Source organism: Penicillium canescens (assembly GCF_028828765.1).
Source record: "Penicillium canescens strain IBT 15451 chromosome Unknown utg000002l_segment0_segment0, whole genome shotgun sequence".
Classification (NCBI taxonomy): domain Eukaryota; kingdom Fungi; phylum Ascomycota; class Eurotiomycetes; order Eurotiales; family Aspergillaceae; genus Penicillium; species Penicillium canescens.
Genome location: NW_026703964.1, coordinates 3,848,464 through 3,866,415, shown reverse-complemented (window position 1 = coordinate 3,866,415; position 17,952 = coordinate 3,848,464). Strand labels below are relative to the sequence as shown.

The following is a 17,952-nucleotide window of genomic DNA, read 5'->3' as shown; positions in this document are numbered from 1 at the left end:
GCCCATAGACTCGGGATTGGGATGCGAGTGCCGAAGAAGGTCCATACGGCTCATAGCTAGCCGATTATCCAATTGCCGGCGACCGTTATCTATAAGTGGGTCTCCCCACAACCTTTTCTTCCTTCGAAGGATTTCCCCAACCTTGCGGGGAAGGTCGACACGGTCTCCAGCCGGATGATTCACCAATCGCCTCCAGAGCCAGTTTCCATAAACGGGCCTCCAACTGGCTATGGCTACCTTTTATCGAAGGTTCGAATTTCAAGACATTGCGGGGAAAAGTTTGCTTGGACCTGATCCTTATCTCGACAAGCTCCAGATAGGGAGGCCCGACTATAAGACTGCCATCAGCGGGCTGTCTCAAATCGGTTTGTTGCTGGTCACCATCATCGTCCTCCCCCTGAGTGAATTATATCGTTCGCTCTTCAAATTTCTTCGCAATGGCAGAGCAGAAAGGCAAAGTTTCTGTCGAGACACCGGAAGTAGAGAAGCAGGGTGTCTCCAGGGCAATGGATGAGGCAGCAGAGTATCTTGCTCATAGCACTGGCTTTGCACCTTTGTCCCCGGAAGAAGAGAAGAAGATGGTACGCAAGATGGATTGGATTCTGCTGCCAATGGTATGTTGCCAGTCCCCTCTTGGGGCACGCGAGCAAGCTAACCTTTTCTTAGCTCTTTATGACCGCTACCTTGGGTGCCGTTGATAAGGTCGCTATCAGTACTGCGGCCATCTACGGCCTCAAACATGACCTTCATCTTGTGGGTCAGCAGTATTCTTGGGCTGGCTCCATCTTATCTCTGGGGGTGCGTAACATCTCAACCGGTGGTTTCATCTTCTCTAATCTAGTGGCAGGCCATCGTTGGTATGTGGCCATCCACGTACCTAGTCCACAGGCTACCCTCTGGCAAATACCTGTCTGCATGCTCGTTAGGCTGGTCAATCATGGCACTTCTCTTGCCAGTGTCTCGTGACTGGAGCGGACTGATGGCTTTGAGATTCTTTATGGGTAGGTCAGCTATGATGAACCGAATTGAATGACACTAAATGGGACTGTCTAGGTTGCTTGGAGGCGATTATCGTTCCATCAATTTCTATTATCGTTGCCGGGTTTTACAAAAAGTCTGAGCAGCCCCCTCGCAATGCCCTGGTATTTGCGGCGGCGAGTTCCATCATCAACGGCTTCCTGTCGTGGGTGGTCGGTCACATTCCATCTACTGCAGCACTTTCTGTTTGGCAATACCTTTTTCTGATCACCGGTACGTCTGGCCTGAATGAACTTCACCTAATGTTTCTGACTTAGTCGATAGGCTCTATTTCTACACTTTGGTCTATTATAGCTTTGATTTTCCTCCCGGACTCTCCTATGAATGCATTTTTCCTCAACGATAGAGAGAAGTACCACGCTGTCCAGCGCCTGGCTGAGAACAAAACTGGCATCACAAACCGGCAATGGAAGTGGGATCAGGCTCTGGAGGCGGCAATTGATCCCAAGACATGGGTTCTATTTTTCTTCAACATCGCCATCAATATTCCCAACGGAGGACTCACAACCTTCAGCGGCATCATCATCAACAACCTAGGCTTTTCACCCATGATTACGTCCCTGCTTAACATGCCTACCGGTGTGATGTCTACCTTGTCGGCATTCTGCTTCTCTTGGATCGCTGCTAAGTGGACCAACCGTCGCTGTCTGGTCACAATGGTGGCATCCTGTGTCCCTATAATTGGTGCCATCCTTGTCTACGTCTTACCGCGAACGAATCTAAGTGGTCAGATGGTTGGTATCTATCTGGTGAGTTCACATTCCAGCTTAGCACTGTACAACCGACTAATCATTTCTGTAAAGCTATACACATACTTCGGTCCGTACGTTGTGGGAATCTCCATGGCTCAGGCTAACACGGCGGGTAATACCAAGAAGGCCGTGCAGTATTCTATTCTCTATATTGGCTATGCCGTCGGGAACCTCATCGGGCCGCAGACATTTCGAGCAAATCAAGCACCAGCATACACAGGAGGGTTTGTTGCCATGCTGGCTTGCTATTGCGTCTGCGTTCTGTTGATGGCAGTCTACTGGGTTATTGCGCACAGATTGAATCGCCGAGTTGCAGATGGGGTTGACCCTGGAGAGGATCAAGCGGATGAGGACTTGATGGATGCTTTTGCTGATAAAACTGACTTTCAGCAAAAGACATTCAAGTATACTACGTAGCGGGCGAGTTCTCGTCTTTAATATTCGGACAACTATCAATAAACCAAGAATAGATGACAGTTCATCGTTATAGGCGGCTATGTTTGAGGGTTGTTAGATGAGTCTTGAAATATGCCATCTGTCACAAAACCATTCCTTTTGGGAATTTGCCCGCGCTTAGCAAAAGCTAGTACACTGATTCAGTGCGAAAAAAAATAACGGTCCAAGTGTGGCGATAAGAGAGACCTGGGGGGGCCAGATATCACTAGTGCAAATTGATTCCTCCTAGCGATAACTCTATTCGACAGAAGAGCGATAAGGTAGAGGAAATGAAAATCTAATACAGAGAAAACAGAAAGGTAACAGGGATGGGTTGGAATTAAGTACAAGTCCTACATAAAGATGCACAACGCCCCTTATGGCGGTACCGTACCCATCTGCCCGTCCATCGGAGGTATCCCTTATCTCCTGTCACGGCAGAAGGTCCGAGTCAAGCCCCCGCACCATCCACATTCGTCTTCTTTTCATCTAACCTCCCTCTATCCGTCCGCATTTCACCTTAACGCTATGCCACGCCGAAAACAAAACACCAGAAGGCGAACTGGATGCGCCAAATGCAAAGGTACAACTACAGCCCTCATCATAACTAGCGAGGAACTAAATCGCTGACATGAATAGAGCAACACATCCAATGCACCGAAGAGCACCCCCGATGCAGACGCTGTGAAAGACTTGGTCTCGAATGCGTCCGGGGGCTCAAAATCATGTTTCGAGAGGATGCTATCCAACGAGGTATTAGCTTTGGCCGTGAAGGTACTTACTGCCGCTATCTGCTTCTGGCTATCACCTACTAACTCTCCTTGGTAAGGGGTTTGGACGAAAAGAGCCGGCACAACTGCACATAACCGGAAAACGAAAAGTACATTCCAAGGACTTCCTCTAACTCAGTATACTAGCCGCTTGGTCTTTTTGAATTTAAATGAGGGTGACTTTCGAGGCTCCGATGGCGTTCCTCGAACACATTCTTCGGCCCAGATTCGCCCTAACAGCATAGACCTCTGTACGGACCTTTCGATCCCAACTTCCATCTACCACCCCCTTCATTCTTTTCCGGACACGGAGACCTATCTCCTTGATTATTTTATCCGCGGTATCAGCCCATCTTGCTCTCTAAGTGAAGCGTATAATCCTTACATCTCCCTTGTGGTTCCCCTATGTTTTGTCTCCATCACCCTTCGACACGCCCTTCTGGCAGTTTCTGCGAATCAACTGTGCCTTCTGGGAAAGGATCAATTTACCGAGCAAGTCTGTCACTATAAGCACATGGCCTTACAAGGGCTTCGACGGGAAATTTCCGCTGGGGTACATGACGATGGCACGGTAGCTTCGATCTTGATGCTGTGCTTTCACGACGTACGTCTCTTGCTCATTTGTTTCTGCAGTTCTTTTTTTGTTAACATGGACCGTAGATATCAGATGGATGCTCTCCTTCATGGATGACACATCTTCATGGTGGCTTGCAACTTATCGACTACACAACGTCTCACGGCTCATCCGATTTATGGAAGTTTTTCCGGATGTACTTTGTAGCTCATAATATCATGAGCCGTACCGCATCTGAAAATTGGCATCTAGATGACACCTCAGAGTTGTGGTCTGAAAGCGAAAATCTCGAAGAAGTACGACGCGTTTATGATTACTTCACTATATGAATGCTGACCTATCTGCCAGATCGATATGTTGATGGGGTGCTCGCGTGGCCTGTTGACTTTGATAAACAATATCTCGATCCATGCTTCCACCAAAGCAAAAGTACTGCTTGAATACTCCACTCTATAGAAAGTTTTTCCTGACCACGAAATAACTATAGATACAAAAATACCGACGTTTAACACCCGTGGAGACTCAACACTATACTAAAATGTCATTAAAGATTAGCACCGCCCTTCTTGACTTGAAACAGACGCTTCCTCAACATTCCACGGGCAGAGAAGACCTCGAGAGCATTGCACATATCAAACATCTAGCTGCCTTTCTTTACCTTAATGAACGCCTCGAGGCTGAGCCAGACATCGACGACAAGAAGAGGCTCGGGGTATCTGAAGGGTGTAAAAGCCGTCTTATATTGTCGATGATTAAACTGATCTCCACACTTCCTGATATGGCTACTTTGTTATGGCCTCTGTTTGTGCTTGGGAACACAGGCCTGGAAAATGAAGAACAAAGACGCTTTGTTCTGGATCGGCTGGCCAATATCCAGAAGACACGGAATCTCGGAAGTGTGAGGCGGACAATTGATGCTGTGAAACACGCCTTTGTGACGAAGAGTCTATTTTCTTCGGGCAACAAGGCATGGGGCCATGAAACCTACCGCTACATCAGCCTGGCTTGAAGCAACACATGGAATATTTAATGCTGCGTATTATCTGGTCTTGATAATTCAGATTGTTTCATGAGACTTTACAAAATCCTTGGGATTCTTAACTTCTCCTACCCTCTGTGAGATATCAAGCAGGTACATAGTCAATAATGCCGTTCAATGCCTTATCAATCTCGTGCTGATAAGTGGATGCAACGCTTGTAAGCGTCTCTGCTCTGCACTCGTCTGACGCGAACGGCCGAGAATCTCCAGTTCTTTGAGTCTTCAAAGAGAGCTGTTCTATATCAGACACGACAGTCGGAAATTCTGAATGAACATGGCCGTACAAGAGACGCTCCCAAAATAATTTCAAGGCACCAATACCCACCCGGCAGTTTTCGAGCTCGGTCCGAGGTTGTCTCGAAAAGAAAAGTTTTTATTTCGTATGCCAACCTTCGACGGTAACACCTCCTTAATCTCCTGTGTAGAACGATTCCTCACAGGAAGCCACCCATGAGTGAGATATTCCACTTCATCTTTTGCGATCCGTAAAAGCACAGTTAGCTAAATCGTGCCACCTGGGCGAAAACACGTACCGCGGCTTCATCTCCCTCCTGGAGGGCATCACATTTGGTGATGATCCTGACGGTTCAATTTTCGGCCGTATCATCAGCACGTGCCATGGAGAAACTGTAGGGGTTTAGCGGTGGTTGTAAAAATACAGAGAAAGTACTTAGACCTCCTGGTGGCAAGATTGTTTCTCGAATTCATGACCGCCCTATACATGCAAGTTAGCCAATTTTACCTCAGCACCCTGATTCGGGTATGCTTAACCCACAATATAATAATGTGCTTATCGTGATAAATATCAGGCTCCTTCCGTGCAATAAACGGTTGGCAGTGTGGCTATGCCACAGGGAAAGCAAGCGGGTGCGTCGATCCCACACACCGACGTCGAGGAACTTCCAACGGACGAGTTTGATGTTGGCGATGAGCCATGGAGTATGGACGAAATTCTACAAAGGCAGGAAGCGACTTTATCTTATGTGTTACTGCTTGGAAAAATCATTCTTTTGGTATCTAAAGCTTATGTACTGATAATACATCATCATGGCGAGCGATTTCCTCATCATCGCCGAAGAATACCTTGATAGGCAACCAGGAATCACCGCAGACCTTGAAGCGGTCCTTAAGGTTGTCCAGCTGGTTCATCTCTTCCGCAGTCAAGTTCCAGCCGTTGATATCGAAGTTGCCCTTAATACGCGACTTACTGACAGATTTGGGAATGACACTCCATCCCTTAGTAACACCCCAGACCAAGAGCACTTGCTGAGGGGTCTTGCCCTTCTTCTCTGCGATCTGTAGGAGAGTGGGGTCCTTGTAGAGAGGGGAGTTGGTTGAGCCTAGGCATGAGTAGCCGGTGGAGTGGATACCCTTGGAGGTGTTATATGCAACTAGCTTGGGGGATGGGTTATTGGGGTGCAGCTCGATTTGGTTAACGGCGGGGACGATCTTGGTGCTCGGGTCGTTGAGGAGCTTCTCCAGATTCTGGATGCCAAAGTTGGAGACACCAATGTTGCGGACCTTGCCCGTGGCGAGCAGCTTCTGCATCTCTTGCCTGTATTCAGTGTCAAGGGCTGGTCTATGATCTTTCGCTAGATGTGTCCAAGTTTCCCTTACCAGGTCTTGATGAAGTTCCAGTCGGGCAGGTGCTTAGACTTGTCATCGGGATCGGTGGAGCTGGGCCAGTGAACCAGGTAGAGGTCGACGTAGTCAGTACCGAGGTCCTTGAGAGAGGATTCAATGCCCTTGTTCACGCAGTGGTGCCAGGTGTTGTCCAGCTTGGTGGTGAGCCAGATTTCCTCGCGGGGCACGGCGGAGTCCTTGATACCCGCGCCCACCTCGGCCTCATTGCCATAGGCCAGAGCAGTATCGATATGACGGTATCCAGCGAGAAGGGCGTTCTTGACGGCCTCACGGACCTCATTGGGCTTGGACTGCCATGTTCCCAAACCGACGGCGGGGATTTTAGCGCCGGTATTAAGGGTATAGGTCTTCCTGTAGAGGCAGGCGGTTAGTTTTGTGATGAAGAATTTCATTGGCAATGACATACTTGTTGTGCTGATTAAACATTTTGGAAGGTTAGAGGAATGAAGTGCGAAAAGAACAAGCCGGCACTTTTATAAGGGGGCTTTGGAAAGTGGGAAGGTCCAAGAGCGATGTGAGGGACGTAACTATATAATTGTGGATTCGCATCCCGCTTTGTCGTAATTGGCAGTAAATAATTAAAGATGGATGCAGTTGCTTATAACATCAGGCAGAATTTTACAAGAAGAGCGATCAGTGCTAAAGAGGTAAAGCTTGCACAAAATAGAAAGTCGATACGCGTTGAAGTTTGTCGTGCCGAGCTTCTACAGTGGCTTTCCGGATCGTGATCAATTTTGTGGAGATGCCTTCGTGCTCCACTCGGTCTCCACGAAAAGGAAGGTCAATACGCTCCCGCCAAGAAAAGGACCGGTCCGACCGAGCATTTCTTGTAAGATACCATGTCTGCACCTGGGAGTCAAATTTAATTTCGGGAATGACGGGCATGTAACTACGCTCATTTTTAAGAGAGATGGGCCGGAAGATGCCTCAGCTTGTGGTCACTTTTCGAGCGTTCAAGTAGCGACCGGAATAATTTACAACGCAGAAACGACCATTCTGTCCCGGTGCACATACAGCATCAGTAGCCACCACAGCAAACAAGTAACTCATAGCGAAGGCATGGTCTGTTGGGCATATTTGACGAAGCCGCAATGAGGCAGAGAGACTTGCGGGAATCCCACCTATTAACTGCCGGCTATGATACATCGGATGGTCCAACTTTCCGATACGTCGCCCTAAAGGATTCAGTTAGGCTTTGAGTATCGTACGAGGCTCTATTCATCACGATCTCTTAGTGTTTGACTTGCCACTAGATTGGTAAGACCTCCTTGACTACTTATAGGAAGTCTTGATTTGCATTCTTAGCTTCGTGAAGCTAGAGACTAACCGCTTGCTCCCTTAGGTCGGTCCAAGAAGCAAGCCATTTCTCGATGTCTCCGGCTAGCTTTTTACCTGAAAAAACCTTCCATTTCATTCGAATTTCCTCCTTATACGCATACGTACGCGCGAACCTAGTCTTTAGATAGACTAGCCGTTTATACGGGGTATCGAATCCGAGGACAGCGTCACGGAGACTACTATCCACGAAGGTGATGATAAATTTATTCACCTCTATGAGACCCTTCCGCTGCTCCTTCTAGCGGTTGGCTCCAATTTTGTAGACCTCTAAGAGGTCTCTCTAGTCCTTTTTAGCCTCCGGATCCGCATCCAGCGGATACTTAGGCTCCCGAGGCTCTTTCAGAGCCTTCGGATGATAGGTTTTATCGGTGTTAGGGTTGAGGCTGTCCTAGACAGCCCGATTAATTGCGGATGCCCTTATCCTTTTATGCCATACTCGCCATTTTGACGAGTCTTTCAGTTTATCACCCTTTAGGGCGGAGAGCATTGAAACCGTCTCTATTATGGATGCTGCTTCTAATACGATAAAGCGAGGATCCTACGAAATGGTTAGATAGTAGGGATCGGAGGAATTCAGGGGTAGGAAGTCGGCGAGATGCTTTTAGGACCTTTTTGGCTTACGAATAGCTTCAAGATTGATAGCAAATGAATTCCTAATAGGTTCGAACCGGGCTCATAACTGTCGCGACCCGTACTGTATCCGGCCAATTGGAGATGTAAATGACTCTGTATTCCCATTACCCCTATTTCTCACTATTTATGGGTCCATTCTAGTTACATAAGCTATGCCGACAGATCATCTATAGACCCGGTTTTATGCAGTATTCGTAAGGTAATTGCGACATGTTGATGTCGCCTAAGGCATGAAAAGATGCCCCAGGACGTACGGTGAGTGGATGATCCTTCTTTCGAATAGCTAAGTGTTAAGAGAATAAGAATAGTAAACTAGATATACGCCCTAGAATTTATATTTATAGCCCGGACTTAAGTGACAGCGGGAGAGTGGGTAATCTAGATAAGAATCCTCGCCCTATTCTCACCCGCTCTCACCCTATTCTTACCCCGCTCTCACCTCTATCACCCTAGTCTCCGAAGTTCTCACCTATATCATCCACACTCACCCTAAGATCAAATCCGACGCCATTTTAGGGCTTAGGGCGCATTAAGAATTGACTGCGTACTATAATAGGCTTAAGTACGGCTGAGCGGACGGGAAGCCCTGTTCTCCACACCCTGTGGTCGTATGTACTAAACATTATATCTAAGGGGATGACATAGAACATTGACTTACATATGCTGTATAGATCAGACCAAACTTCTTAGCGGCGTGTGGCTTATGCGCGGCCAGTAGTCGGGTGAGTATCGCCCGGGTAAAAGGTAGGTGAGAAGGGTGATGGGCAACAGACAGGGTTGAGAATGCGAGTGAGAATCACCCTGAATCGCACGACTATCGCACTGGCCTCTCAGCTGATACACAATATAAGTTTATTAGATGCCGTGACTAGGGCTTGCCAAAACCCGTTAAGACCAGCTTGTCCGAGGCAGCTGCCAATGGACTTCACCTGCATATCTAATAAGTGATGGATCTATGCATTTTGTAGAGTTTCGAAGTATGTTGTCAATTGTGGGCGGAGAGCAATTAAAGCAATTAATTGATAAAAATACATCCATTTCGCTATTCCATAAACTGTCTTCTGCTAATCGAGTCTGTTTATGCCTTGTAGGACAGGATATAGCGCCCGCCATCATATTCCGTGACTGTGTAGTATTCCTTTCGCACAGGGTTGTAGCTCAAGTCCTCATTTCCAGCCATGAACCAACCAGGATATTTTTTGGCCGTCTTGCCCTCCTCCCAGGTGAACAGGTCGCCAGCCTTAGGGTCACGACCGTTGCTGCGTGAGAGATAGAACTTCCCATCATAAGAGACACCGCCCTGCATCTTAACAATATCGACGCAATGGGCCCAGCTGGCAGTAGCCAGGCCCTTAGCGTCGGTGCGCAGTCGGCGGGTCGTCGCGTCCAACTCGTACTTGACCAACCGGATAGGAACAGGGAGAACAGGGTCCTTGTTCTTGTCGACTTCGCCGTCGCGGACGAATTCGCCGACCAGGAGAGTATCGGGCGAGTCGCTGCGGTCGAGGAAATCCAAGAGAAGCGGAAGGGAGAGTCCGCTCCAGGGGTCCATTTATACCAGCTATACGCGTTTGTTAGAAATCTTGCTCAGAGCCTCCAACATTAATTCTACTCACCGAACTTGGGGAAGAACATATTGATATCCATCCGCAGAATATCCCTTTCCATTGTCCATCTTCCCGACACCATCCGCAATCTCAACTTCCCAGATATTGTCAAGATTGAAAGCGCGGATGCCGTTATTGGTATCGACAACGTACAACAAGTTGCCGTACCACATAATCCCTCCAGCATGGATGGCAATAGACTTGAAGTCATCGTCGGCGCTCGGGTAGACAAGAAGAACATGGCGGTATTTGTGTGTCTTGCGATCAACAAAGCTGACGCGCACGCTGTCTCCCTTCTGGTACCAGCTCACGATCCACGCCTCATGATCATTCCAGTCACCTTTGCCGAGTGCATCGGCGGAGCTGGTGATGCCCTGCGGCGTCCACTTGGTAGTCTTGTAGTCCCCTGAGTTCCAGGCCCATGCCTCTGACGGAGATCCGCTACCAACTGGAGGGGATCCTTTGTTTAGAGCGCGATTAGCGGAGTTCAGGACAGCCGAGACGCTGACATTCTTTCCCGCGCCTTCGAAGTGCTTCGCGAGTGCGGCCAGATGAGAGCTGTCAGCGGATTCTTGGAGAGTGAAATCCTTCGCGTCGATGACATTGTTATTCATGCAGTAGCGAGAGTCTGCTGCAAAGGCGGGGATGGAAAAGGAAATGAGAGCGGCAGCCAACTGAAAAAGTGAAGAGTAACGCATTTTGGATGTTTTATGTGTGGCTGAACAATGAATAACGATTCTTTGTTAAATGAGCGGATTCCAGACATTAAATACACAGCCGTAGCGACGACTAGGACTAAATGAAGCGAGCGACAATCTCTTTGCTATTACGAGCCTCTAGCAATGTAATATCCCTTTTTTAGTTCCCAATGTAGTAATATGTCGCATTAAGACGGGGATCATCGGCAATACGAGGCTTGGCGAACAGCCACAGCCAGGCGGGAATCCCAAAATAGCGCCCTGACGTTACAATGTGCTCGTGAAGATCTTAAGCGGCGACAATAGCTCCTTGGCAGCTCGGGTGAAATGTGGGGGGAGCTCGTATAGCGGCACAACCAAGCTGCACCTCGGTGATTGTTTGGACGCGAAGCTAATGCGAAACAAACAGGAACAACTCAAGTATCTTCTGGGCTCGTGTTTCATATAGGGGGAGCTTTTTGTATTCCAAATGATCAGCCCGAAGTGGGGTCTTGGGCGTCTCAGCCTCATCTAAGCCCCAAGGAGAGATGACTGTGAGAGAACGCGTAGTTAAAGGAGAACGTCCTCTAGGGCCTCTAACTAACACGGCGTAATCCTTTCTGCGTGATTCCTTTAGTCCTGAGATCTACTTCGCGACCGACAATATGAATGGTAACATGACAAATTATAAGCTTCGGAGAGCACACGCGAAATCGAGGAACGGCTGTCTTAGATGTAAGCAACAGCGAAAGAAGGTAGACTCTCTTAGCACAAATCTGGCCAACATATTTTGATTATATCCCTAGTGCGACGAGTTGAGACCGAGCTGCTCCAGATGTGCCAAGCGCATGTACAATTGTGAATACCAGGGCCCTCGATCTGCACTTCCGGGCGATCACCTCTCAGTTTCTGGCTCTTCGCCGCGTGGCGCTTCTTCAATTCCGCTATCTCCTTGTTCTCCGAGTGTCAATATGAACTATAAAACACTGTCGTTGAATTCAGACTTCCCCAGTAATCTGGACGCGACGGAACTTGACCTTTTGAGTAACTATCTCACGCACACTTGTCGGACTATACCTTTCGACGATCTTGATCACCACGCACTTTCCGTGGGAATGCCAAATATCGCTTTCAGGAGCAGGCCTGTCATGTCGTCCCTGATAGCTTTGGCAGCAGCATGCAAATGTCATGATCTAGTGACGCCCAATACGTCACTGGACGAGCATACCATAATGAAGGTCCGGGAGTTACTTGTGCTTGCTGATCGCCATCACAGGAGCTCTCTGCAACACATTCAAGTAGCTATGTCATATTCAGATTGTTATGACAACATCCTCGCAAATGCGGCACTGATGGTTTTGTACGCCTCTGCCAGTCACTCTATCAGAGTACATTTGGCTACCACAGCGAAGCGAAGTGGCCAGAAATTGCCAAATGAAGTGCTTCCACAGCACTCACAGTGGATCTCATTTACTCGCGCAGCTCATATTGCATCCACCGCAATACTCGATGGCATAGTCGATGGTATGACAAATAGTCAGACAAATACCGACACTCCAAGCACGACGATCCGCACTCCAAGATCGCCGAGCCCGGTTTCAGGTGGCACAATTGCCTTGTCGCCACAGGACGGCCCGTCCGAAAGCACGAAGCGCCTATTTCTTCCCCTGGTCATTAGTACATATACTCAAGCCCTCGAATTCCTACGCGGAAAAGCCGAATCTACAGTGGCTTCTTTTGAAAGACCAGAAGATCTCCCTTGCGGCCATCTATTGCTCGACGCTTGCTTGGAAACTTTGTCTATCCTTGAAACATGTGCATTGAAAGTTCTGTCTACAAAGAAGACGGATAAGAAGCCCGATGGCCCCAAATTTGAGCCCTTTCTATTAGAGCACATCCAAAAAGTCTCGCCCTGGATTGGAGAATACATGGTCAGTGTCACTTCAATGAAATCGCCGAAAGCACTAAGACGGATCATAATGTCTTTTTTAAACAAATCGCCCGCCAAGTTTCTCAGCCTTGTCCAGTCAATGCTCGATTCGACATTCGCAGAAGCTGGCGCTGAGGATATGATGACGCCCGACTCGTTGAACACCGATCCCTTACTTAATTTGACGCGCCTATTAGCTATGGACATCTTTGCCCATTGGCTGGTCCTTGTCATGCTATTAGATGGTGTGTGGTGGATTGGCAGTATTGGACAGTGGGAGCTGGGGCAAGTTATTGCTTTGATGAAAACGCAGGGCTCGCTTCACCAGTTCATAGATACTAGAGAGACATGGTGGCCAGAAACTATGCATCGTGTAAAGTTGGAGCTTACTCCCGATATCTAGAAGCGCTAGATTTTTGACCCAGTCTCGGTCACACACTGACTGGATCAAATTGATATAAAGATATACCACTGCCTCATGTATATTGTGAGGATTGGATGGTGCCCGTTTCTGGTGTTCTTCTTGATGCTGTATATGTATCCTCGATCACTGTTCCTGGTTTATGGGGTCTATATATCTTTTCCCAGAGCCATAGGCTCGAATTATGCTGGAATGTATGTGACTTCTGCCATTCGTAGTCCGTGGGCACTGATTGACCATGATAAATACGATATGCAGGGTCCAATGTGGGGAATACGCTCGGAGCGGATGGCGGATCGGATACGCAAGGCTAAAAATGTAAGCTGACTCCTAACTAGTTTGGCTTATATAGAAGTCGTATTATTAATACGCTCGAGCCAAGGCGCCCAATACGACATACCTTCTTTATACTTGCGGACACTGCTTAGTTTGAGTTGACTGAACCTCTATTCATCTCTACTCATCGTCATTCACTCACTAGAGATACGTGAGGCGCAGCAGTTCAGTCCAGCTGAAGAGTATTTGGAATTGACCATGGTATTTCACTTCGACTGTGATGTGCTGGGTTACAACAATCTAGGTATAAAATGGCTCTAGTCCGCTCCCTTCTTGATCGTTCATCATCAAACGTTTCTTAACAGCTAAGCAACACTTTCCAACCTTAACTTCTATTTTCAAATCATCCAATATCTTTCTTGATATTTCAATAGCCATCATGCTCGCAGGATCCGCCCTTAGCTCTGTTCTTGCTGTTGTTCTTGTCTTTGCCCTTCCTGCGAAGGCAGCACCTCAGCAAATGATGAGGCGCTCAACGCCCGAGCTCAGCCTAACAGCTCAGCTACAAATTGCAGATACGTGAGTTGTGCGACATGGGCTGGATTACACAAGCAGACCGATCTAATTGTTTAGTGCCATCGACCGTTACCAGCTCCTCCCGAAGGATGAAGATTTTGTATACGATTTCACCAAGAGCAAGACCCCGTTTGCCAACCGGAAGACTTTTCCCGCTTTGGTTGGCTCTGGAACCTCCTTCAGTGTCGGTCAACTGCCAGGTATGTTACCAAGAAAATGCCTCGAATTTACCTCGCACTAAATCGTCTCAATAGCATGCAGCATGGCCTACCTCCACCTCCACCCTCGTGCCACAGAGCTCTTCGTGCTTAATTCTGGGCGCGTGCTCACCCAGATGGTGCCTGAAGTAGGCGTGCTTGACTCTAAAGGTAAACAGCGAGTCATCCACACCGAACTGGGTCCTGGCATGATGACAATCTTTCCGGCCGGTTCGTTCCACACACAGGTGAATCCGGATTGTGGACCAGCCAATTTCACAGCAGCACTCTCGTCGGAGGACTTCGGCATTGGGTTGGTCGCGGAGCAGGTGTTTTCTCTGAGCGATGACGTTATTGCTGCCACATTTGGACAAAGCATTGCCGGGGAGGATCTCGAAAAAGTGAGGCATGCTATTCCGGGAGAGGTGGTGATCAAGGTTGAGGAGTGCTTGAGCAAGTGCGGTAAGCAGAAGCGTCATGCTTGATCAGACCAACGTCGTGTAGCCCAAAGGGCTGATGACAAATTACACTGCTTGTGAGGCACTCTGTTGTTTTGTTTAGACTTATCCTTGTTGTAAGCAACTATCTGGTATTATTTTGTTAAATATTGAAATTTAGAGTTATTTTTTTTAGTTTACTGAAAAGTAAATGCTACTTGATTTACAAAAAAGAATGATCTTCAATAAGCTGGATGAAGGATAGGGAGACATGGATAGGCAAGATCTCGTTGTCAGCATACGAAATTTAGATCTCATTACATATCGCCGTAGATGCCGTCCGGTCTAACCATTTTATGAAAGAACGCGCCTTATATTTGGGCATTGATAGATGAACCAATAGAGAGTGAATATACCAGCAATTTGTGTAAAGAGTTTCCTTTCCCATACTCAACACGAAAACTAGGACGTATACCGAGCACATGTGTGCCAATTTACTTCTCATGCAGAAATAACGAGGGGAGAGCATTGCAAGGAGTTTCCAACGATGGTTGTAACGCAGCATGCGATTGTGAAGACTAGCAACGCGGTAGTAATCTTCTGCCAAGGTCCGAAAATACACAGTATCCGACGGTTTTGGAGGATTATAGGTAGCTTTACGAAGATATAAGAGAAATCCCAGCCTCGTTCCTCGATACCTTAGAAAGTACTTAGCCCGTATAAGGCCTATTAGGCGATGTACGGTTAGGAGGCAGATCGTTGACGTTATAAGACAGTATTCCAGAACCCTTCTAATGTAACGACGACCAGATAGTCGTGCGTAACCCCATGTGCGTAACACCATGTTTCTTGGGTTAATATTAGCTTGTAGAAGCGGTAGGAGTAGAGAAGGTTGGTACCTCCCGACGAGAGGGGTACGAAGGAAGGGCGTATATAGCAACTTCACTAAATATACTCCTCGTAGTCTCACGGTCGTGTTTTAAAGTACTCTTATAATTAAAGAAAGCGGTCTAGAATACGAATATAGAAGACTATATCTTATTAGAACTCGCACAACTCGGATATACTATACGGCAATCAATTTGTAAGAGTGTGGAAGTGTGGAGGTTAAACTGATTTCGAAAACTATTGTAACGAAACAGTATGAAAGGAACTAATCAAGACGGTAGAAATACACTTCTCCGCTAGGCCTTGACTAGTTAGAAACCACCTCCCTTATTCGAAAGCGAAAGAAAACCGAAAAACGGACTATAAATAAAGGGAACTATCAAAGGCCGAGGTTAAGGCCCAGATCAAAGAGATGACAAATATCACCTGACATCATCGCGATTCCGCAATCACCAACTGTCACCATTTGCTCACCTCATATCCTTGACTTACCCCGCCCCATAAAGAGACCGTATCACCTCCGGCCTCTTTTTCCTTTCGCCCACCATTTCGTTCTTCACTCGTCTCTTCGGCACTTTCGCCGGTCCAAATCCCGCCACAATGTCCGCCGCAAAGAACCGCGCTCAGCAGCTCATCAACGACAACGCTGTCGTTGTTTTCTCCAAGTCTTACTGCCCCTACTGCGACTCGTCGAAGAAGCTCCTCGATGGCTTGAGCGCCAAGTACACTACTCTTGAGCTGGACCTTGAGGGTGAGTGTTTCCCCGTTGCTTCTGTTCTCTCCGCGGAGGAGCTTAGTTGTTGCTTTTGATATTCTTTCATCTTTGCCGAATGTTTGCTAATATCTGTTTTGTTTCAATTTATAGAGGAGGGATCCGCTATCCAGGCTGCCCTCGCTGAAATCTCCGGCCAGCGCACCGTGCCCAACATCTTCATCCAGCAGAAGCACATCGGTGGTAACTCCGACCTCCAGGCCAAGTCGGACCTCAAGGAGCTTTTGCAACAGGCTGGTGCCGTTTAAGCGTCATGATCGTGCACATTTTTCAGAATACTATATACTATTAGATTCAATAGAGTCCAAGGATAATATCCTTAATTGCACAGCGCTGCAGCTACATCGAGGATTTTCATACTCTAGAAATGATTGGTAGATGACCTGTTTTCGCCATTTTGAATTCGCATTGAGTGGAGTCTCGTATCTTTGGGAATAAAGTAGATCCAAATGACGAGAAGTACAACTAACGTACATGGATATGGTAGTACAAGAATCGAAGAAAAGTTATAATCATTCAGATCAGATAACCTTCTGCACAACAGTTCCAAGAGGCCGCTCAACAATGGCCATAATTCCATCGATGATGCTCTTCCGCGCGCCATCACTGGAAACATTCTTGCCAGCCAAGTAGTTCAACCAGACCAGACGACTAATACGCTCATCGGGAACCCGACCCATCAAGCGCACCGGCTTGGCAGGATCAGTCTGGAAGAGCGCATCCAAACCGCCCTGAGCATTTCGCATCAAGACAAGAGTTTGGCCCTTGGGAACATTCTTCTGCTGGCCACCACTGAAGACAGCTTTGAAGTCATTCATAGATGTGCCGAAGGACTCATCCTGGAACTCGCCGGGCTGGGTCGAGCCAGGCGCAAGCTTCTTCGACTGCGCGCGGGCTGCGATACCACGTACCCAACCGTCGCGCAGATGCATGAAGTCCGTGTTGCGAGTGGGGACGATGCGGAACGCAGTACGGATACCGTTCTCCTTCAAAATGGCAGTCCAAGCGGCATCACCGCGGTCCGCGTCAAGGAGGAGCTCCTTGAGTTGCTGGCGCTCTAATGGGACGAGGGATGTCGCGGCGTCGGCGCCCGCGCCGGAGATGGCGACTGGGGCATCGTCGGATGGAGGGTGGATGGCAGTGCGGAGGAGGCGTCGTTGCAGTTCGGTGATGTCGGATTTGGCGACGTATAGACCCACTACGTAGACCTGGATCGAGAGGAAGGAGACGGTGCGGATGCCCAGGCCTAGAAGCTGGTATTCGTCTCCGGAAGAGGGGGCAGCTCATCGCCTGATTTCTTGCCTTCTATTTGCTCGGGCGAGGGCAGGCGGATAACGCTGGGGAAATGCGGTATCGTGCTGGTTCCCGTTGGAACTTGCTCGAGGCCATCCTGGCCTTGGATTGTGATTACAGACGGTCCGCCACTGGGAAATCCGGCCGGTCCATCCATTCTCATTGCGCCATTACTTGGGGGTGTAGGTGCGGATTCTTGTTGCGGGGATTTGTTCGCGTCCGACTTGCTGTCTTGCTTCTTGGCTTCTATTTCATCTAGTCCAAACAAGTCCAGCTTGATGACTCCGTACATGGCGACTCCGCAAGCCAACATGCCGGCGGCGGAGAATATAATCTTCCGCTTGGCCTGGGATGCTTGCTGGGAAGCCTGCGCGGCAGAAGCTCGGGAGCGGAGGGGGTTATTGGTGGCATTGTTGGATCGGAGGGTGCTGGAGGACAGATGACGGGAGCTCAGGCGTGTTGTGCGTAATTGCTGACGGGTGAGGCATTGGCAGGCCCGCCACGGGTTCTGTCGGAGCGAAGAAGCCATTTCGGCTTATTTTGTTGGATGAGGAATGGGGAAAGCAGGACTGGCGGCTGCCGACGGAGCTGGAGTGTGGCGATGCACGTGATATGGTACGATTTATGAAGTCGAGTAAAGCTATACAATCTTTTG

The 17,952-nt window shown here is 48.3% G+C and overlaps 8 protein-coding genes across 8 annotated transcripts; 5 read left to right on the top strand and 3 right to left on the bottom strand.

Annotated features, from left to right (window-relative positions):
• Nucleotides 1-437: 437 nt before the first annotated feature.
• N7446_002670 (uncharacterized protein) lies at nucleotides 438-2,207 on the top strand (the record flags this gene model as incomplete). The annotated part of the gene is made up of 6 exons (XM_058511419.1): nucleotides 438-614; nucleotides 667-798; nucleotides 848-1,001; nucleotides 1,054-1,251; nucleotides 1,303-1,787; nucleotides 1,842-2,207. The coding sequence occupies 6 exons, from the start codon at nucleotides 438-440 to the stop codon at nucleotides 2,205-2,207; spliced, it is 1,512 nt and encodes a 503-aa protein (XP_058376955.1).
• Nucleotides 2,208-4,107: 1,900 nt separating this feature from the next.
• On the top strand, nucleotides 4,108-4,578 carry N7446_002669 (uncharacterized protein; the record flags this gene model as incomplete). The annotated part of the gene is made up of 1 exon (XM_058511418.1): nucleotides 4,108-4,578. The coding sequence occupies one exon, from the start codon at nucleotides 4,108-4,110 to the stop codon at nucleotides 4,576-4,578; it is 471 nt and encodes a 156-aa protein (XP_058376954.1).
• A 1,047-nt stretch (nucleotides 4,579-5,625) lies between these two features.
• On the bottom strand, nucleotides 5,626-6,678 carry N7446_002668 (uncharacterized protein; the record flags this gene model as incomplete). Its single annotated transcript, XM_058511417.1, has 3 exons — nucleotides 5,626-6,163; nucleotides 6,226-6,603; nucleotides 6,659-6,678. 3 exons carry the CDS (start codon nucleotides 6,676-6,678, stop codon nucleotides 5,626-5,628), a joined length of 936 nt encoding a protein of 311 aa, XP_058376953.1.
• A 2,623-nt stretch (nucleotides 6,679-9,301) lies between these two features.
• N7446_002667 (uncharacterized protein) lies at nucleotides 9,302-10,528 on the bottom strand (the record flags this gene model as incomplete). Its single annotated transcript, XM_058511416.1, has 2 exons — nucleotides 9,302-9,761; nucleotides 9,840-10,528. The coding sequence occupies 2 exons, from the start codon at nucleotides 10,526-10,528 to the stop codon at nucleotides 9,302-9,304; spliced, it is 1,149 nt and encodes a 382-aa protein (XP_058376952.1).
• Nucleotides 10,529-11,739: 1,211 nt separating this feature from the next.
• N7446_002666 (uncharacterized protein) lies at nucleotides 11,740-12,840 on the top strand (the record flags this gene model as incomplete). The annotated part of the gene is made up of 1 exon (XM_058511415.1): nucleotides 11,740-12,840. The coding sequence occupies one exon, from the start codon at nucleotides 11,740-11,742 to the stop codon at nucleotides 12,838-12,840; it is 1,101 nt and encodes a 366-aa protein (XP_058376951.1).
• A 733-nt stretch (nucleotides 12,841-13,573) lies between these two features.
• N7446_002665 (germin family protein) lies at nucleotides 13,574-14,392 on the top strand (the record flags this gene model as incomplete). The annotated part of the gene is made up of 3 exons (XM_058511414.1): nucleotides 13,574-13,713; nucleotides 13,768-13,910; nucleotides 13,965-14,392. The coding sequence occupies 3 exons, from the start codon at nucleotides 13,574-13,576 to the stop codon at nucleotides 14,390-14,392; spliced, it is 711 nt and encodes a 236-aa protein (XP_058376950.1).
• Nucleotides 14,393-15,666: 1,274 nt separating this feature from the next.
• On the top strand, nucleotides 15,667-16,376 carry N7446_002664 (glutaredoxin). Its single transcript, XM_058511413.1, has 2 exons — nucleotides 15,667-15,983; nucleotides 16,098-16,376. Exons 1-2 carry the CDS (start codon nucleotides 15,833-15,835, stop codon nucleotides 16,250-16,252), a joined length of 306 nt encoding a protein of 101 aa, XP_058376949.1. The 5' UTR covers nucleotides 15,667-15,832; the 3' UTR covers nucleotides 16,253-16,376.
• Nucleotides 16,377-16,525: 149 nt separating this feature from the next.
• On the bottom strand, nucleotides 16,526-17,826 carry N7446_002663 (chalcone isomerase domain-containing protein; the record flags this gene model as incomplete). Its single annotated transcript, XM_058511412.1, has 2 exons — nucleotides 16,526-17,250; nucleotides 17,307-17,826. The coding sequence occupies 2 exons, from the start codon at nucleotides 17,824-17,826 to the stop codon at nucleotides 16,526-16,528; spliced, it is 1,245 nt and encodes a 414-aa protein (XP_058376948.1).
• Nucleotides 17,827-17,952: the final 126 nt, after the last annotated feature.